The sequence below is a fragment of the Megalops cyprinoides genome, chromosome 13, assembly GCF_013368585.1.
Source record: "Megalops cyprinoides isolate fMegCyp1 chromosome 13, fMegCyp1.pri, whole genome shotgun sequence".
NCBI classification, from domain to species: domain Eukaryota; kingdom Metazoa; phylum Chordata; class Actinopteri; order Elopiformes; family Megalopidae; genus Megalops; species Megalops cyprinoides.
Window position 1 is genome coordinate 12,600,733 of NC_050595.1, and position 22,097 is coordinate 12,622,829.

General features: G+C 45.1%; 1 protein-coding gene across 2 annotated transcripts in view; it reads right to left on the reverse strand.

Moving 5' to 3' along the window:
• LOC118787827 (oxysterol-binding protein-related protein 5-like) overlaps positions 1-22,097 on the reverse strand; it is a 54,428-nt gene that overhangs the window by 14,394 nt on the left and 17,937 nt on the right. The window contains exons 2-6 of one of the 2 annotated variants that reach the window (XM_036543528.1): positions 20,162-20,240; positions 5,203-5,359; positions 4,027-4,100; positions 1,042-1,122; positions 173-274 (exon numbers count right to left, since the gene is read on the reverse strand). In XM_036543528.1, the coding sequence (XP_036399421.1) occupies positions 173-274; positions 1,042-1,122; positions 4,027-4,100; positions 5,203-5,359; positions 20,162-20,203 (456 nt within the window). In that variant the 5' untranslated portion in view covers positions 20,204-20,240. Of the gene's footprint in view, positions 1-172; positions 275-1,041; positions 1,123-4,026; positions 4,101-5,202; positions 5,360-12,335; positions 12,494-20,161; positions 20,241-22,097 lie in introns of those variants that run through there. The other variant, XM_036543529.1, reaches the window with a different exon arrangement.

Here is a 22,097-nt window from a genome sequence, read left to right on the forward strand (position 1 = left end):
AGTCCAAGAGTTTCATGTGCGGATTAAGAGTGGTAGCAGGGCCATCTATGTGAACATCAATTCCATTTACAGAAAGCCAATGATATCAGGAGGATTAGTTATTATTAGTGAAATGGTGTGCTAAATAGGACACCACAATGGAGATTTAATTGTCCAGTGAAGGATGCCACACCTTCAGCCAGTTGGCCATGATGACGATACTGGGGTCCTTCAGAGTGCTGAACAATTCTTTGGCTGCCCTCTTTTTCTCCTGTCGATAATTTTTCTTTTGAAGCTGCGGGAGACACATTGAGAAAGACAATCATAATTGCAGTACTGTACTTATCCCAACAGATTCGGATTTGTCTAAATTTCCTCTACTCTGACAGCCACTAGGCGGAGCTGTAGTCAATAACACAACACTTCTGCATAGAACTTTGATGTGAAGTTTGCTCACATATTCCAGTAATGTAACAGTCATGCAAAGATTTCAGGACCTTCTTCCTGGAGACAGACTGACAAAAGGGGCTTAGGGTGCACTGCATGTACAACACATTTTGCTCACACTGATGATTAATACTAACCGACCATTACATTACCATTACATTACGGGGGGTGGCAGGGAAGCATCGTGGAAAGGAGCAGGACTCATAACCAAAAGGTTGCTGGTTTGATTCCCTGCCAGGGCACTGCTGTTGTACTCTTGTGCAAGACCCACAATTGCCTCAGTAAATATCCAGCTGTAAATGAGTGATATGTTAAAAACTGTAACCTATGTAAGTCTCTCTGGATAAGAGCGTCTGCTTAATGCCAATGATGTAATGTAATATAATTACGGCTTGCTAAGCGCTTAGAATATGCCCTCACTCAGGTCTAATTAATTAGATCGCATTTATTTGTTTGTTTTGTTTTAATATCACTCAGTCATAGAGCTGAATATGTGCTGAGGCGTTTTAGATTTGGCACCTTGGCAGTGAAGATGCCCTGGGCATCAAAACTGCAACCTTATGGTTAACTCAGCTCCTTAACCAACACACCGCACTATGGGCCAGTGCTACCTACTTTGAGGGACTCTTTCCTGGCCAGCTTCTCGGTCGGGGAGGAGCACTCTTTCTCATTGCCATTAAGAACCCTTGACTCCAGCTGGCAGCATGGGAAAACAGAGGAAGAGAGATGGTAAGGCATGTATCGTGTAGCAGCACGGGTACAGACTGTGACTCCCCGAGAGTTTATATCACTGTAAGCACACATCTGAAGCAACAACAGCTCTATGTCTCTGACTCAGAGGATGGCTAGAGCTGAAACATGTTGCCCTGCCTGTATATGAAAAGTCAAAGTGCTGGCGGCATGGTTTTCAAACTGTAATTTTACAGCCTGCATTCAAGATTAACTGTGGAAGGCCCGAACTACAAAGTCCGCAGAGTAAGGGGCGGAAACACTCTGTACTGGCATAAGGCTGGGTTGCTCTAGATTTGCAGACCCATCACTAACATTCGGAATGTGAGCCGGCCTATAAGGGGTACTTATAGCTGTCTTTGGCTTCAGACTTGACTTGACAAAACTGAGCATCAACGGTGACGCACAAACACCCACTCTGGCGGAATCTGGTGCCGAGCGCTCCAAATGCATCCTAAGACTTGCAGTGCGAAATGGACAGAATTTCTTTTCCCTGCTAGACTTGTGTCTGCATCAATCGCTGTCAGCCCCACTCCACAATACTGTTCATTCATGCCCTCTCTGTTGAATCAATGACTAAGTCCACCTACATGCGTTTGGACTTTGCCAAGTGTGTGGAAAAAGAGAAACGGGTTTTATAAATAGTGTGTGCAGAGGCGAGGAGAAAGGAAGGTAGGCCGATGCTTTCTTTAACTGAAATCTCACAAAGGCCCGTCGCATTGATCGGTATTCGTCTCTATGGGCAGCTGTCAGGGCCACTGTTCCTCTCAGTTAAACAACACGTCCATTTCACCGACAGAGCACAGTTCAAACAGAGCATCAGTGACTATTTTCGACATTTTAACAGTGTTTTTCCTCTACATTCACAAAGGCAGCTCCAGCTAGGGGATGAGAGGAAACAAGAAAAGGCTAATTGCAATAAATGACTTGGCATTTTCAGATGACTGTCATAATTATGTGGATATTTTTTTTTATGGCAGTCAGCACTTTGTGGGTGCTGCTCTCCAAAATGGGCAACTTATCTAACCAAAATGAATAAATAATGGAGGGGAGCTGCAAATATTATGTTCTGGTAACTGTAAGAGTACATGTTAAAACACAAAGCTCAAACCATTATTTGGTCTGCGAAATAAAAGTTGCCAGAACATATCTGTGGCCTCCTTGCTTTATTTCCAAGAATCTATATGACACTGAGGAAATGGTAAAATCATACATGGACATGATAAAGGTCACAGAAAAAGATTAAAAAAGGGCTTCATTCAGGGGAAGAAAAGGTTAGTTATATGTATCGTGTGTCACGATCAGCTCCTCTTTGATGGACCCGACTGGCCGAGGGTGCTCTCAGACATGAGGAAGGCAGGTAACAATCCAGGGTATCCTCATCCAGAATACACAAAATGGACAGGCCTCTGCTTGGCAATGAGGCTGGTATTACTCTGCTGGGGAATTTAAAAACTGATAATACTCTGCTTTGAGCAGAAATTGTTATTCCTGTGCTTCGAGCACAGGCTGTTGGTACTCTGCTTGGTACAGAAGCTGATATTGCTCTGCTTAGAAGAAGCTGCTGTCAGTCGTAATTCCACTGCTTGGGGCAGAAGATGTTATTACTCCACTTGAAGAAGTTGTTATTCAACATGCAGTATACATTTTGCATTTGTCTGTCATAGTAGTTAAGGTAATAACAAAAATCCTCATACATAGTACAGCTATCAAAACGAAATTGCAAACTGATAAATACTTCTATTCACCTTTAGCCCACAATCTGAAAATCCACAAGAATAAAAAAGATGACATTTTTAACTGTACAGGTCTAAGACAACCAACATATTGCTGTATTCTACACGAGCTGTTCAGATTTCCATTCTCCTGTCCTCTTCTGACCATAACACAAGCAGGGGATGACAATTTTCCACTGATTAGGGATGTCCAGGTGCATGGGGTCGAGGTCACACTGCGTAAACGGGTACATTATTTGATGGACATGCCCGTCCATCTTCATTTTATCTGCCCCTCTGGGGTCCTGTCAAATTCACACAGCGTGGAGTCGGGGAATGGCTCTGAGGATATCAAACCCGTCACCGATCTGAACGTCATGCTGTGCTAGCATGAGAGGGTCACTCTGTCACCAGCAGCTGCAGAGCCCTCGCCACCTCTTGAGATTGTCTTTCATTTAACGCCACAAATTTCACATGTGAATTGTGCGTACGTGCACGTACACCGAACTGTACATAGAGGGATCGTACACTGTATTGTCCACAATACATAAGCACCTTTGTGTCTCTGCTCACTGTAATTTTCACCTACTGTTGTACTTCACGTCACTGTAATTTTACAGTTACACTGTAGTTCACTGTACAAACAACTTCAATCTATAGTAACTTCCTGTTGCAAAACAGTTTCTCTGAATATACTGAACAGAATTATCAGATTGTCCTGATAGCTGATGTTTCCAAAATAATCAATCAAACCATTCTGTCAGGTTGACTTATACAACACATTCACCTAGTTTTAGCGCTCTGAGTGGAACTGCGCTCTCAAAATGCCACAAAAAGCACTTAGGATCCTTGTCTCGGTGATCAGACCTTTCCAGCAAGCCTCCACATAGCACATTTATGCAGTAATTCAGTATACACACAAAGAGTGCAGTGAATGTAGTGTAAGAATGTAGAAATCAAGAACAGGAACAAACTGTTACTTTTCTGAAATCATAAATTAATGACTTCTGATGGTTCTGACAGGTGAATTGCTCTCCGGAAATCAGCAGTGTGCCCCAGAATAATCTGGTCAAGGCATGTTAATCTCAGAATAAACAGTTTTACTGTAATGACAGCCCACCTTGAGGACACAGCTATTTAAAACGGGTTCTCTTACCTTGCTGTTTGGAGACTGACTGGGACTGAATTCATCCCTTAGCATGGCCATTCCATCTCGCTCCATGTCGCTGCCTGAAACCCACCACAGAAACAGAAACAGACACAGGCACACACACACACACACACACACACACACACACACACACACACACACACACACACACACACACACACACACACAAACACAGTCTCTTCAGACCAGCAACTATGCCAAATAAAAAAAAACACCAAACTAAACAAGTAGAAAAACACTGAAATAAAGACCAGTCTCCTGTTAATTCTGTCCAGAGTTAATTCATTTCTTTTCTTCATAACAAACTAAAATGAGAACAGGAGCAGCACAGGCTTGGAATTGCCCATGTAAAACCGTACATGGTCCTCCCTATACCAGCTTAGGTGTCTGAGGTGCCAGAATCTATACTTGTCTCTGAGAGGGGTCTGGATGTGTACCTGTATGAGAGCCCTGCTTGTGCAGGTTGTGCCGCATTGTCTTAAGGAGAAGCATTGGGTTTTTAAACGAAAGGCTTGCAGCGACTCACATTTGGAAACAGGGCTGCGTGAGCAGTAATGGGGTTACAGAGGTAGGGGGGAGAGGAATGGGGGCTCAATCTCTCTCTCTCCCCCGCTGAGATCTCAGATGGTGCCACCTGACAGACTCTCTGCAAGAGCAGACGGTGACAAGCATCTCGCTGCTTCCCCCCTGGGCCAAGGCAAAAATAAGGCAGCTCCTCTCCTCTGTGCGGGGCCCAGCTGGCATGCAGTGGGTGGATGGTACAGCAAAGTGATTGGCAGTTCTTGGCTACTCTTCCTGTCCAGCATCCTTCAGACCCCACAGTTAAGCTGCAGCCATTTATATGTGTCATAGGCTTGGGTGAAGTAAATTTGGAATATGTTTTTATGAGGTTCCTACTAACTCCTACTACCTAATGTGTTTTCAAACATATTAAAGTTAGGTTCAGGCAACAGTGGTGCTCTAAAGTACTAAGTATAATATATACAGTATAGCATATATAATATGGAACACACTACATATATATGTGTGTTTGTGTGTGTGTGTTGTAGTTACTGTATACTACATATATACACCGACCAAGTGTTCATTTCAATGCTAAATATACATGAAGAACTGAAGAACTAAGGTGTTCCAATGGTTGGTGAGAAATTGCTTGGTTACCAGGAGAGAGCTGGTAGGAGTCATTGTCTCCTCCATACGACAGGTTCCGGGTCAAGGTGCGGGGGTCGATCTTCTGTTGGGTGGACGCAGTCGGGCAGAAGGAAAACCTCCGCCGGAACACATTCTCCTCCTTCATCCTGTCAGCCTTGTTTGTCTTCTGGAGGGGGGGGGGGGTTGGGGGAGGAGTGGGACCAAAAGGAAACACTTCATCATCCTAATGCCTATTCAAGCAAGGACAAGAGGGCCCGTTCTGTGATTGTAATCACCACTGTATGCAGAGAAAGAGCAAAGCGGGTGGTTTCTGTTACACTGCACTGCAGTGGCAAAAACATCGCCTGTGCTATCAAGAGTGTTATCTGGGGGAAAATGACTGCACGAAACCACGCAAACACAACCACAGCTGCCACCTGCCTTCTCCTCCATTTGGGTTCTCAGAATCCCCTCAGACTGGTCCCTAACTCCAGAGGTACGTAAACTACATCTTAGATGTGCGAGATTTTAAAACACAACCCCTCAAGCCCTATGTCTTTCCATGCCTTGCCTTCTGTCTGGCTACAGAGCAAACAAGGCTAACTAGCGCAATGCGTTTGAGGTGCAGGTGCAAGAGACACGAAGAGGAGCCCATGACACCAGCTTCTCACACAGACCAAGACACACAGTGGTACATGTAACCTCAGTGTGACCTAGCAGTGTAACAATAGATTGATTTGTATTGATGCATCAACACAATAGAAACAATAAAGCTGTAGAAATTTCACAGGTGAGAACTGATCCATAGCATTTATTTATTTATATATTTAATACTAATGCAGCCATTTTTCCTCAAATAAGCATTTCTGTGGGGTCTTGCTGAGCCAGAGGTTTACACCCCTAGTTTGACCTTGTTCCCACCTATAAGTGGGTGATTACCTAAAGCATGGGTCTTGAATCTGAAAAAAAAAAGGTCACTTCTGTTGCTGGGGTGTCCTGAGTCCAGCAGGAAGGTAACAGGCATCACCCGTCTCCATCAGCAGCATGCCCACTAATGTCCGAAAGCTGCGTTTGGGACAGAGGACACTCCAGTGATGTCTGATGGATGAGACCATCGATCCCTGCTGAAAGCCCGGGGCCAGCTTCACTTCTGTGCTGGTCGCTATGGTTTACAGTGAATAGTGTTTATCCTGACTAGGGGCACTCTTTTTCTGTGATCATTCTAGTATGTATCCATGACCAAGTCTCAGGTATTATGCTGCAATGCTATGACAGGCAGGATTCAATTTTTCATTTCATTTAAAATTCTAGGATAGCTTTTGACAACATTTTGAAAAAAAAAAAAAATAGCCCATAGAATAAAGCTCTGAACACCACAGTGCATAGAAAATAGATACCTCCTGATTATCTTCATGTTACAATGTCAAACAAAACACATTCCATCCGCTACTTCCATGTTAAACAGAGCCCCTATACATAGCTACACCCTTCTTATTTGCGAACTGCACACAATAATACATGATACCAATGCCTATATCTGTAAACTGAAGTCTTAGACTGTGATGTAATATTAGAAGAAGAAAAATGATCATGACCTTTGGAGCGAAACTTCGAAGACTATGTTTCTAAGCTTCTACCTCGCTTTCCATTTGATCAGCACTTGAAATCAAGCTTGCAGTCTGCACCAGCAGAGGCAGTTAAGCCGAACGAGAACCTGAAACTCTAAAGCAGAATGTTTCCCGTTCCTCGGTACCATCGGCACTGCCTTAAAATGTGAATCCGAGCTGCAAGGAGTTCAGCTTTAAATCTCATCACTTATCGACAGCAGATTTTTTTTTTCTGTCGGGTCAAAGTTTAGTGAAAGTTTAAAGTGACATTTACCGATGATTTTCCATACAAATCAAATTCTGCAGAGCCTAGAGATGAGGGCCTGGCTTCAGAGGCCGCAATACAGCGGGGACCGCTCCCGTGCTCCGCTCCGAAATGTCACGCTCCCATTGGTATGCGAGACTCTGCAGTGCTGTATGCGGCACCTTGCAAAATGTGCAGATGCTTATCTGCTTGACTCGTTTAAGCCCGAATGGCTAAGCCCGGTAAAACATTAAGACATGGATGTTACCCTACTTCACAGCACACATCTCTCTCTCGTGGAGAGAATCCTGCTGTCTGGACTGATGAAAGTCCACAAGCCCCTCTCACCTCTCATGCGGCCTTTTAGCATTAATACTGGATCAGATTATTAGATCAAAATCTATAAGCCCCCGATCAAAGCCCTCTATATGTGGATCCTCTCTCTCTCTCTCTCTCTGTATTTGTCTGCTTGGGCATGCCTGAGTGTGTGCTTGTGGTAAGTATGATGATATGCCACCTCTTTTTAAAGCCCTCAAAGTACTGGGATCATAAGCGGCCTAAACATCCTCAGCATTCCATATGCAAATGCAGCCTTCTGCTGAGCGATACCGCGGTCGCCAAGGTAACCGAGCGGCAGGCACAGATACAGTGATTCAGACTGACAAAAGCGTGCGGAGGAACGATGGTCACGTCTAGATCACTGACAAAGCACTGAAGAAAAAAAAACTTCTGAAGAATAATCAATGCACATCTTTTGCTCAGCGTGTGTCCGTGCTTGGTTTTGTCTGCTTGGCTTTTGCATTCACAACCATACACAGTTAGCTTGATGGATGTGGCTCAAAAGTCTCACAAAGGGACCTAAATGGTCTTTGATCAAAGGCATTTAATCAAAGGCTTGCTCCGAGTCAATAAATTAAAGGGCAATAATGCATTCCAGACTGCTGCTTTGGGTGTGGAAGGCTGCCAGCTCTTGAGTGTCTCCTTTACACACACCTCCATTATGTACTGTTCAGTTCTGATAACTTACAGCCCTGTTTCTGAGAACAAGCACCCTGGACCAGTGCAGTCCAGACCAGTGGTGACTAACTGGAGCCCTACCACTAAAAACAGTACCACCACTATAAAAACAGAGTGCTTCTGCAATGTTGTAGGCGCACTGCTTTCATGCCCTTGCAACAGCATTATGACAACACTGTGAGGAAACAGAGGTTGGCTTACGGGCTACAAGTAGCTGCGTGGCAACAGAGAACCCGAAACAGCATCTACTCTCTTGATCAATCAGTCAGCGAGGCGGAAACCACTGCAGCCGTTTTGGGGACGCTGAAATACAGCAAAGGATACTGGGAAATCACAGCGCTGCTATTACCACCTTGCGCACTCGAGGCCAAGTCAAATCAGTAGTGAGATGGAACAAATGCAAGTCAGGTGGAAAGTTTTTCAAGCTGCAATGCAATATCAGTATCTCTCCAATATCATAATGCAGGATGAGCAGAGTGTAGACATTAATCTTCTCTTCAGAGTGGGGAGCTGTAAATAACTCCTCCTGTACAGTTATGGTATTATGGCACAATGTTGGCTACTGGGTTACGTAACACTGCTGAATGTTGGTTTTTTTTTTTTTACAGTATATGGACCCCGGACCCGCACAGTGAGTGCCGCCGATTTCCTGCCCCCCTGCTGTGGTCTGCCATAGGGGCATTAAAGTGCCCCACATCTGGCAGCTCGACGGCAGATTACGCGGGATCAACCTCCTCCGCCGACACTAACGCCAACACCAGCAAGGCGATTAGAGCGCTCCGCCAACCTCTGCCAGAGGAGGGAAAAACCACAGAGATGGAGGTAAAAAAAAAGCTCAGATCTGCTTTGCACAGATTTACCTCGAAAGCTTTGGCACCGGCTGTGATGCGCTGGGGGCCCATTAAACCGCGAAGGCGTCGGCGGAGAGGTGACTGTGGGCACGTACTCGCTCTGCATACCCACACACTTACAGTTCACACGTCACATCTGCACTGAGGTAAACAGTGTTTATGATACCACCTGAGCCACGCATTAACCTTCCAAGGCCTTGGTAACATTGCCCTTGCATCATAACTGAGGCACACAACACAGCAAAGTAATTCAAGTAGTAAAAACCAAACAAGAGTAACCAGAATCTCTTACTGGGGTTAAACATTAAAGAGGACAGAAACTGAACATTATACTGTTATTACACTGGATATACTGTTCAAGAACAACAAAAACAGTCCATAAATATGAGAAATAAAAAAACAGACAGCTTATGAATGCAATGAATTTGATGTTTTAGCCTATAACGAGGTTGTGGAGAAGTACAGATTTGGGTCAACTGAGCACTGACCCTTATTGCTAAGATAGTTCCCCTGGCTGTCTCAGCAATGGCTACAGTTTATAGCAGTCATACTTGCTTGTGGCCTGCTTTTGCCAAAGGGCTGAAGTTAAATAGGTGTTGACTGGGACAGAATGTTGGTATCAGATGTACATATAGCTACCTGAATGAGGCAGACCTGCACATGGCTGATTTGTGAGATAAAGTTGCTGCTGTGGGTAGCATTAGTGGGCCAGCAGGGGGCGGCCTTACTTCTAGACCAAAACAGAAGACCAACTGCCCCAGTTTGCTTATGGGGCACTGAGAGACCATGGGAAAACCCTACAAGACAATAATTTCAGACCCAGAAACAGCTTTTACAGGCATAATACATTCTATTAACTCTTTGTTTGCTGGAAACAAGCGCAAGCATCTGTGCTCAAAGGTCAAATTGTGGACTAAGACGAGACGTGGTGAAATGATGTTGTTTAGCTGAGGCATGACTAGGTCTAGCTTAAATTAAAACACATTGATACAAAACACTAATATTCATTACATTGAAATAAAGGAAAACAATAACATTATTAGTTATATTTGACTAAGCGCACCTTCAAAGTCTTACAACACTGCTATAGTACGCACTGTCTTGTGGAAGAGACATTAAACCGAGGCTGTGACTCACTGGTCATTAAACATGTAGTGGCACTTATCATAATCAGCAGTGGCTTTGCTGTGTGGCCTTACCAAATTACAAATCTGCAGTGGTCAGCTAATCATCAGACCGCTATTGTGTGGCGAGTATTCTGGTGCAAAATGACTGCTGAGTATAATCTAAGTGGGGGCTACACACTGATTTTTCCACTGAAATGCCTTACTCACCCCCCCCCCCCCCCACCCCAACTGTAAAGTGCTTGACACTCGATTGGGGAAAAAGGCCTATGAATATAATTGTTATTTGTTGACCTTGCTGGCTTGGTATTGGCTGCCACTGCCCTGGCCAGCTCTGTAAGTGCCACTGTAGCCCGGGTAGCTTCCGTTAAAGGAAAAATCCAGGGTTCACAGCTCAGCTTGTTTTTGATAAGGAGAGACAACACTGGGGCAATGCCAGGCCTTCTGTCTCAAAACCCCACAATGCTGTTCGACACAAAAATATTTGCTCTGGACCGTGGTAAATGAATTACCAACAGTGGAAAAACAACTTGTAGCAGCGGCTAAACAGAGCTGCATCAGGGGTAGGGCAGTTCAGCCCATGCATTACACAAAGAATGTTATGCCGCGACCTCCATGGGAACTAAAAAAAGACTGCTGATTATGAGCCGCAATAACAGCGCTGGAGCAGAAACACAGGAACTTATCTATGATGTTGATGTTCTGAATTAATGACAAACTCCCAAGGGGCCACGTAATGGCATTTGGAAGGAAGCGTTTTAACAGAGTCGTGTTTACAAAGCCATGACATACCCATTGTCCATGTCCCAGTGTCTACTTTCAACACTTCGACAATCCCGCAGAGAGAAGGAGAAAGACTATGCAAGCCTTATTGGGACTGCAAGTCACAAATTTTTTTTTATAAATAGAAACAATAAAGGGAAAACTGGCATGGCTTGAGGAAGGTCACACTGCTGTTAGAACGCAGTTGAGGTAATGCATCTGGAACCAAGGGACTGAGGGATGCACCCATCCTGTAAACATGAGCCACCTCCTCCTTTCGCTCAGTCACAGAGATTCAGAGATACGGAGTTAATCTGCCTTTGGGAGCGAGTTGCCATGCTGTCCCTCATGTTTAGCTACCACTGACATGCCAGCACATGGATCCCCAGCCAAATGGACCCTGTGAACCCCGTATGACACACGAGTGACTGAGAGGCGTGGCTTTCGCGCTGGTGGGCGAGAGTAGTCACTGGTGGACCCCCGAGTGCCAAAGCGACCGTCTGTCAGTGCCAGCTGTTCCCTTGCACAGATATGAATTACACTCCTGACACCATGGTTACTAGGGAGCCAGATGACTTGCATACTGCATAGCCCTGCAGTCAACCCCTCATGGGCCTCCCTGCTGTATTCTCTGTACGCCACCACTGCGCTTTACTGGATTTTTCCACATCCAGCATCTTAAGGTATCTTTTATCCTTCTTAAAACCATGATTCCTTACTCTTTCAGTTTTACATCATTTCTCAATGCATTAGAGCACACTGTGTAACCAACATGAATATGCATTTCATGCTGCAAGCATGGAGACTTGTTATGTGTTATGCATTTCACAGAGCAACACACACACACACACACACACACACACAGATACAGACGCGCATATGCGCACACACAGGTGCAGACAGATATCAGTTCTCAGAGACCTGGTCAGCACAAACTGAGGCAGCTGAAAGAAGTGATGTAATGAAACGAAAAGAGACATGGTGAGGTGTGGGAACGTCTGCTCTGACTGAGAGAGAAACAGAAGATCCCCTCCAGCGCTTTGATTTGCACAGTGGGAGCATAGCCACTGGTGGCAGACAAGGATCTGTGTTTTCCGACACAGTGAGAGCGTACCAGCAGCTGGAGGTGCAGGGTGGTCTTTATTGTCACACAGTGAGAGCATAGCCACTGGTGGCAGAGGGGCTGCGTTTGCACACAGTGAGGGCGTAGAAGTGGGTGGTAGAAGAGGGTGTGTGTTATTACACAGTTACAGTGTAGCTGTGGGTGAAGGAAGGCCTGTGCTTATACATAATAAGAGCGTACCAGTGGGTGGAGGAGGAAGGTCTGTGTTCTCACACAGTGAGAGTGTAGCTGTGAGTGGAGGAGGCCCTGTGTTTGCACACAGTGAGGGCGTACCACTGGGTGGAAGAGGGTGTTTTGGCACAGTGAGAGCACAGCCATGGGTGGAGCAGGAGGGTCTGTGTTTTGACACAGTGAGAGCAAAGCAATAGATAGAGGAAGAGGGGGCTGGTTAAGTGCTGAGCCTTGAAACCTTAACCTCTGCTTCACTTTCTTCACCTTTGCCCCCTGCGTCCAAGATGATCAGGGCCCTGATGACAGCTGAGGAGGTCTCCAGATCCAGTCAGGACAGATTGCTGGCTCTCTTCTTGCCCCAGGAGAGCTTCCTTCAAGAAAGAGAACTAAGACCCACTGGCACTGCATACAGCCTAATGAAGAGACAAGAATGCCCTGCACAAAAACACAACAGGATGTGGGAAATTAAAAGAGGGTATGACCTTGGGGGGTGCCCTCTTTGGTCTTCCTGGGTGGCCCTTGGTTGAGTTTATAGCCAGACTGCGCATTGCTATAATAAGGTCTACTTTCTGGAATGTCCCCTGTGTGTGTATTTAAAGCCTGAAGTCGCACTGGGAGTCAGCGGTGAGCACAGGGGTGATATTTTTAGGAGCTCGGTGATGGGAGAGTCTGAAGTGTGGCACCCAGTTCCTGCGTTTCATAAACAGGCTCCCATCACTCAGACCCCGCTGTCCCCACGGATGTCCACGAGGTCCAGGAGCGCCATCATCTGTGGGGGACACACCCACGTTAGCCTGTGAACGCGTCCCTGTCCTGGTCACCCCTGCCGCAGAAAGACGCCCTCCTAATCGATGTCACTCGCATGGCTGAAAATCATGCATAGGAACAGTGCATATATCTGTGGTACATGGAGGCTATTCAAGGACACACTCTGGTCTGTTTTGCAGCTGGTCCAATTCATATTCAGTGCTGGCTACAGAGAGCTTCCCAGATGCCACTGGGTGAATATGGTCAGACCATATTTGTCCAGAATTTAGAGACAATGGGAGCACAGCCATATGTCTCCTTCGCTGTTCATAATGCCAATGAAAATTTCATATCTTCCACAAACACGCTTCAATCTCAGACTCTGCATTATTTATATCTTTAACTGGAATACTTTGACCTTTCAAAAAACAGCTTTAGCTGGGTGAAGCTGACAATGATGGAATTAGGAATTAGTGTGAACTGTTGTCTAAGGGGGCCCAGGTCTGAATGTCCGCTTCTGACAGGCCGTCTCTGGAGGAATTAGCTGTGACACATGGTTCAGCTGACAGCCAGCTGCAACTGTTTACAGACACACACATACATGCATACCCACACATGTACGCCACACACCCTCAAGAATCACTGTCGGTAGACCTCACCCACAGCATAGGTATCAAAGAAACCTTGCACACAAACATATTCCAAATAGCCTGTAAAGATGATTTGCACCCTCAAGGAACATCTTTACAGAAAAATAACCACAGCGGACTTGGAACTCTGAGTCCAATTCTTACTATGCATCACTTTTCATCAAATTCACAAACAATTACCTCAGCCTGGTTACACACAGCGCATAACCTCTATAGCAGTATAACACATTTGTAAGAAATCATACCCATAGGATAGTCACTAGCATGCGCAATGGGATCAGAATCATACACCTCGGCTGTCTTTACCTTGAGGTCAATTTCTTCCATATCCATTTCTAGATGCAGACAGTAGGCTGTTTCTATAGATCCTCCGGCCCCCGCTGGTGTCTCCAAGCTTCTCGACTTTCACACTGCAGCTCAACGCTGGGGGCCCTTCATGCCCCCCATCACAAATCCCCCCCCCTTCTGTATGTCATGGCCGCCTCCAGAGGGTGATGCGAACCCTGCTCTGCCTCGAGTGGGCCCACGAGGTCGGCTGGCCCTCTCTCAAGAGAACCAGGCCGTTACATTTTCTGTTTTTCCGTCAAGGTTCCTCTCCTTGGCTTTGTGCCCAGGCTCCGGCTCATGGAGGTGTCTGGAGAGCTGTCTGCTATTTTTAGAAACACACACAGGCACGACTCTACTGGACTCCAACCACTGCTTTCTCAACTATATTTCCTCATGGAAACTTACTCACTTGCTGTCTCCTTGCTAAAAGGCCCAAATCTCGTCCCTCTACCACTGCAGCTTCTCCAAGGTGGTGGTCTGGGGCACGGACTAAAAATTAGCAAAAAAATTTGGGCGGCAGTGTAGCACAGTGGTAAGGAGCAGGACTCATAACCGAAAGGTCGCTGGTTTGATTCCCTTCTGGGGCACTGCTGCTGTACCCTTGCAGAACGCAGAACTGTCTCAGTAAATATCCAGCTGTATAAATGGATAACATGTAAAAGTTGCTCTGGATAAGAGTGTCTGCTAAATGACAATAATGTAATTAAAACTAACCTTGCTGTTGTTCTCAGCCAGTGAGGGATACTGTCTGCTACCAGTAATTCAATCTTTCTTGACTTCCAGTAAATTCACATCTGCGTCAGTTTCCTTACTATGAGCATGCAGGTTGTGATGTCATTTTGTACTCGACAGCTCATGGAAAGAGGATGACAAAAGGCAGAGAACGGGAATGAGATTAGCCTACTCAGGTAATCACGAGGTAATGAGACACTGAATCATACCAACTGTGTGGCCATCTCATGTTTTTCAGCAGGATGGTCCTTGGAGGAAAAACTTTAATCTTACCTGAAGCATGAACCAAAGCCATCCTTTCTTTCTTCATCCATTGTTTTAAGACCTTAGCCATGTAAAATTCTGAGAAAGAGGACTCCACCTTTTCTGCATTTAATTTACCTGGCAGTGAACCTTAAGCTTCAACCAACTTCACCCAAATTTCAAAATGTAGGCGGACTAACAGAACCCCCTGTCAGGAAGTGTTAGCAATACAACAGGTTAGTCTTTTAAGCAGGCTTTTAAAGAATTTGCTAAATGGAGCAGAATGTTTACGTCTCTTGCAGAAAGCCTAAGACGTACAGGGTCTCACTGCCGCTCTGTCATTCACTGACTCAAAGGCTGCTGACTGAACAGATTGCTGATCCTGAAGTACACTTATGCTGAGATGACAAAAAAGTTTGGTGCAAATGCATGCCCAATGATACAATGACACATTTCATACTGCTCATCACCGTGGCACTTTTCCCCTCTCACTGGTAAGGCACAACCTTTCCTTCCCTTTCTAATGTTATCTTTCCTTTGTTTTCTCTAGACAATGGTGCCACTCAAAATCTGGGCCAGTACGTGTCAAACAAGTCATCCACAGCTCATGACTGCCTGTAAAAAGTGTCTGAATGACAAAGCCGTTGGCAATAAAACCCTTGCCTCCATTCATGTGCCAGTCACACTGGGTGGGGGCGGGGGGGTGGTTACTCTTCCCTACCTCAGTGAGAAATGGGCTCTACTTTACAAGGAGCATGGAGGGATGGTTATGGAAGGTGGAGGAGATAAGACTCAGGGTCAATTCCATTTTAATTCAGCCAATTCAGGGAACAAACTGAGATTATATTAAGGAATGTCATTTGGTATTTATATTTTTCAATTAATTTACTGAGTTTCATTTCCTGAATTGAAATGGAACTGACCCCAACTCTCTAGGAGATGGATGCCAGTTAAGTTTGGCCCAAAGAGGCAAAACAGCCAAGCTGTCTGCCAGAGTGAAGTGCACCTGTCAGGCCATGCACAGGGCATACTTCCCTATACAGTCTCTCTGGTGAGGGGGTCAAGGCCCTTCCTTGATTATGCCATTCATTATTCAACAGCTTATACATTTTTAATGGTACGGCTTGGAGGACCACCGCTGGGTGGGGAAGGATTGTTTTCAGAGGGAGGTGTGGACAGGGCAGAGCCCTTGAGAAGAAGTGGAGACACAGGCACATATAGGGCTCCACCCCTTTCCAGGGAGATCCTGGACTTCCTGAATATCCCAGGTTGCTTTGTGCTTCACCTCTGTTTCCTCTTAAAAACCCCCTGTTGAATTTCACTGAATGTACTAATGACAAAGAAAAGCATTTAATGTGAAAAATGCACTGGAAAAATAGTCAGATCATTGCTGCCTCAGAATTTTGCATATAAATTGAAAAGCCCTCCCAGCTATCCGTATTCAGTACTCTATGAAACTAATGAAAGGTTCACATGCAGCAGGATCATTCCCCATCCGAGACAGAGGCTCATTGGAATTCCCCTCAATAAAAAGGTCAGTCTCAGCCTGAAGGGGCTCCTCCAGGGAGACTTTAAGGTTTAAATCACGTACATCACCCAATCTGTCTCCTCCTGTGACAGAGAGCATCATGGGAAGACTTCTCCACAGTGCACTGCATTGACCGGGAGCAGCTCTACAAGCCATTTGAATCTTAACCGCGGACTAAGTGGTGAAGTGTAAGAGCGTGCACATCCAGCTCAGATCCTTTATAGGCTTTGTGAATGCTGTGCGCATTTTGTGTGCAGTATCACCAATCAGAGCAATTACAGCCAATCAGGCAGCCAGCAAGCAGAAAATCAGAGATGGATTCACACTACTACACCATTGCTGTTGATCGTCACTCGTTTACTTACGCACAAGTCAGCCTCACTTTCTTTCACCCACCGTAACAAAGCTAACTTTTTAAAAAACCTGTTGTCATCCTTTTTTGAGCATTTTTTCCATAGCTGTCCACACTGCATGAAGCACAGACATAGATGTAAATCATCATTCCCTAGGTCTCTTACGACACAGGCAGGTCTTCCTTCTATTCTAAATGGTTCTTAGATGACACTCATAATTTACACAATAAATGGTGCCTTGCAGATAATATGAGGGATTTTCATAGCAAAATGAATGCCGCCCTTCTGCTCCGGGACGCTGACCTTTCTTCGAGGAGTCAGAAAGCCCACTTTGTGAGTCCCGGAGTCAGTCTGCCGGGAGGACAGCCGTGGGACAAAAATGCATCTCCACAGCACAATTCTCTGGTGGGCTGAACCAGGGTCAGGTCCAAAGTAGTTGGTGCTGTGCCTGACAAGGCACAAACTTCTTTCCTCCATCCACAGGCCTCAGGGGGGGCAGATGCCACCGCTGGGTTAAGAGGAGCCCACTTTATCCCGAGGTTAATGATGCACTCCAGTACACAGCTAGCTTTGAAAGAATCCTTCCCATCATGCTTTATAAAACTAGTATTGGTATGATGTGCTTTTAATCTGGTCTTCAGATTAAGTTTTGTGCTTGTTAATCTCCTATATGAAGATAATTTTTCCCTCTTTAACCGAAGCAAATTTTTAGCAAAGCCTGGAAAATTAAACTCATGAGTGCTTTAAATGTATCAACAGATTGGACATCTAAATCTAGAATCATTAAAGTCTACATATAGTGACAGGCTCTGTACTCTCTACGCAAATGGCACAGTAGGAAGATGAGTTGCAATATTACCCTCTGAAGCAGATCACCAGGAAACGCTCATGAATATTTAAATATAATTACGGGAGCCAAATTGGTTACAAAAGACAACAGGCGTTCTGCATTTAAGCTGCGCAAGGTATCAGGACAATGATGGGGGATCACGTTTCAGGAGCTGGCCACCCTCTGTGGAACGCCGCACAAAGGTCCCTGACAAACATATGTGCAGTCAGTTTGTACATACATGCTGTCACGTGATGTCAGTATTACATGCTTTTACTGTCGAGGATGGAAACGACCCGCCTTAAAAGGACCTTCTGACATATAGGACTAATGTGGCCTGGCAAGGTCAGCCAAGCCTCCCTGGGGCTAATGGCACAAGCATTGATCAGAGGTCTGACCCCGTTTCAGCTCTGCCCTCTGTGATCCCATCACGAGCAGATTTGGCTGTTTGATTGGGGCTGGGCCACTCCTGACACACTACGCTGGGCGAAACCAGTGAAGCCGCGTAGCCAGCGGTGTGAACAGCTTGGAAGTTACCACATGGCTCAACAGCACTGAGCTGCCAAAGTACAGATCTTATTTTGGTAGGTGACATCACTCACATTGTTTACCGTCATATATTTTCCGCCATTTTGTTAGTTACTGCCGTCTCATTCTTAAAGGCCCATCCTTTTCAGTAGGAGATAGCATTCACCTCTTCCAACCACAGCACTAATGCTGCATCAGATATGTTCCCAGCAGCAAAACTGCTCCCGTATTTAATTTACTGATGTAATTGACAGCTACTTGGTAGTTTTATGTAACCAAATCAATACCAGTCAATTCCAGCCTGTGGAGACGACTGACAATGCCTCTTTGATTCATTCTATACAAAAAAAGATTCAAAATTAATTTTAACAGTCTGATTTCTGAAGCTCTGTGTCTTCTCTCCTGGTTACCTGTGCATCTGAGAATTGACTCACACACTGCAGCATCGCGGTTTCTATTTCGAGACTGCATTGGCAATGCAAGGCTTGTTGTAGCTGTCTGTGGCTGACTGGCGCCAGCCCTCATCAAAGGCAGACAGCATCTTCAAAGGTCACTCGGTCCAGCTTTTTGCCAGTCAAACTTTAGACAATCTGGGAGAATCTGGCCAATGGGCCTAAGAGCTGTGCAACACTTACTTTCTCTGCTCAACAATCAATAAAATAAACTAAATAAATAAATGGCTTTGGTGAGATTTCCCAATCCTTCACTGGCAATGCTGTGAGTCCCTATAAATATACATGCATCAAAGGTTTATCCAAAACTACAATCAAGAAAATAAACTAAATAAATGGCTTTGGTGAGATTTCCCAAACCTTCACTGGCAATGCTGTAAGTCCCAACAAATATACATGCATCAAAGGTTTTTCCAAAACGGAAGCTGAAATCTCAACTCAATTTCCAACATCAAAGATAATGAATTTACACAGAAATGAGAAGACACAAGAACAAGAGTATGACCACTTTGTTAAAGGGAACTTCTGAGAGTTAACAGTACGTCTTGGTCATCATTTAATACGTACGTGCCGTCTGAAATGCAGTCTGGGAAAAGTTGACTGAGAAAGAATGAGCCTCAAAGTAAGAAAATGGTTTCACTGAAAATCCTTCCCCTTTGTCAATACCATCAGACCTCAGACAAGAGAGGTTAAAGAAATACACTCCAAACCAGAGTCTAAACGGTGTCATATTTCCTGCAGGCTTTAAATATTGCTGTTAAAACCAGGCAGCAGGCAAAGAGGAGAGCCTTACTTCATTTAAAGCAAAGCAAGAATTGCCAACTGCAGTGAAATATATTATTTTTCATATTAGAAATAATTGTTACAGCACTCCTGCGTCCAGCTTTTGGACACTGGAGACAAAATGACAGTCAGAACATTCCCGCGACGAGAGCAGGTCTTTCAGATGTTTAAAGGTTGCACTGGGCTATCTGTATGGCAGGGAGGCATTTACAGCGATCAATTTCAATTAATGCCAAAGTCGATTTGCTCCTCGGGACACAAGCTAATCAGGTATCGCTCAATATATGGCCATTGATAGAAAAAAGTGGGCACTGACAACACATATCAATAAAACAGCTGTGTAATGACTAATGCAAAGCCAGTTGAGTCCTGCTGGAATGTAGCCAGAGTCTGTAAGATTTCGACTTTGCGAGCTCAAAGATGACACAACGGGTGAAGAGGTTGCCAGGCGGCACAGCTTTGAGGGGCAGGTGTTTTGGCTCTTCGCTTTTGCCTGGTTTAATGAGGCCAGCACTTTCAAGACTGCAGCCCAAACAAGTTCTACCTTCTACTTCGAAAGGGATGGCCTGATAGCTCCCCCTATTAAGGGAATCCGAGGGGTGGCCATCTTGACATCTGTCAGTGCTAAAGGGACAGAGTCCCTGGGCTGTACTAACTCTCTGGAACAGAAAGGTATTACGACACAGAGGCAAGTGGTGACAATGTGTGATGAGTGGACAGGCTGGGCTTTGAGCATTATCGAGTGCAAATGGACAATGTCATGCACTTTCCCACAAAGTGGGAACACACACACACACAAACACAAACACAAACACAAACACACACATATGCACATACATACACACACATACATACACACACAAACACACACACACACACACATTGTGCTTTTTGATGTTGACAAACGAGCATACTTGCCTCCGACATCAGCCTGTCATTCTTCGGTGTCAGCTGGGACATTTACACTCATCTACGCCTTTACCTGGCCATGTTCAGCCTGACGTCAAAAAGAAAGGACAATTCTTAGGACACTTTCACAACATTTTATTTAACATTTCTGCCCATTTTTCACTCATTCACCATTTATTTTATAGAGGTGTCAAAACCTGTTTGCTTTTTGTCTTTGTGATGCTGCGAATATTACTTTCGAAGCTATGACACTTCAAAATCCAGACATCTCATAGAAAAAGAAAATTAAATCAAATACCTCAAAGCTCAACACCTCATACCTCAAATAACAAGGACGTTTGAACAAACTTGCTAGGAAATCAACAAAACACTGAATAAACACAAGCAATTTTGTATTTGGCACAATTACTGAATTCTTATTACGCAGATGGAAACAGAATAGCGTGTTTATCCGCCTGGGTTTCCAAAATACGGCCAGCAAATGAAGCTCATATCAAAACTGCCACACAAACAGACCTGGGGACCTACATTTCCCAAAGAGACATTATCTATTCTCCATAACACAATGCTCCGAGGACAGCTGACCTCAGAGCAGCTGAGCTTTTAGCAGGTTTCTCCGGTGCATTGTCTGCCTGTAAGTGGGACATTCTGTCGAGCTGAGTGCAGACCAGAGCCTGCGCTATTGAAAATGGTTTAAATCCAAGGCAGGGTAAAATGAAAGCAGGAAATCCTTTATTCATGCACTCTTAATTGAGCAGTACAGTGCGGTAGCATGTGCACCTTCTTGTCGTAGCGCATCTCATCTCTTCCGCTGTACATTGGAAGGACTGAAGTGCTCAGACAGGGAAATGTGGTGAGCCCACCGCTCCATCCCCCACCCCCTTCAGACTGGAATCTGACCCAGTCTGACAGAGCCTCTTCCCGTCATCGAAGACTGCTTAGCTAACTGCAAACAGTGGCTTTTATACTTCTGGACAGGGCAGCGTGCTCTGATTAGATTGTCCATTCGCAGCCTCACACACATCTCTCCCATCAGCCTGGAGGGTGTGGGACAATTCTGGGTAACGCATTCTAACAAGCGTGCCGCCACACCCTTCTGGTGCCCCGCTCAGAACGGCCCAGGGTGCTTATCATCAGAGTAGCTGCGGCTCTGCTGGGGGTCTTCTCCCACGCTGCAGAGAGAGACCCCCCACTGTAAAACACCATTGTCTGCACACACCCTTTCATCTGCACTGGAGAGGGTGATGTCATGTTATGGAGAAGCAGAGACACAGGGAATCAGACACAGATAGAAAGCTCCAGACAGAGAAAGATATTTTCATGCAAGGAGTGCCATGATAGATAGATACATAGACAGACAGATAGATAGATAGATACTTTATTAATTCGCATGGGGGAAATTAGTTTACTTTGTCACACTAATTTGCAGAGACATAGTGAGACAGAGATAAATAGAGGGGGGGAGAGAAAGAGAGACAGAGAGAGAGAGAGAGAGAGAGAGAGAGAGAAATAGTGGAAGAGCCAAAGAGAGGAACTTTCATGTGTGATAGAGCGGGTTCTGCAACTTTGTACAACAGGGATGACGAGAGAGAAAGACGGAGAGAGGAAGACAGGTACTTCTCTGCGTATTGTAAGGAGCTGAGACACCACTGACTGTAAAATCATGGTGTCTGTACTGTTGCGTTATCAAAACGGCCAGAACTGACATAGCAGGTGTGGACAGATTTTGAGTAAAAATAAAAATGTAACTGCATAGTAAAAAAACATGTAAACAAGCTATGCAAGCTGCTCAGGATAAGAACTGAGTAAATGTAATATAAATGTAAAAGCTGTTGCATCTACTCATTCCTGGTGATATCACAGAGTAGGCAAGAGGAAGATGTTATGGTGAAGGAACTGGTCTTGTAATCAGGGTTTCAGTGCTGGGTGGGACATTTTTGTTCCT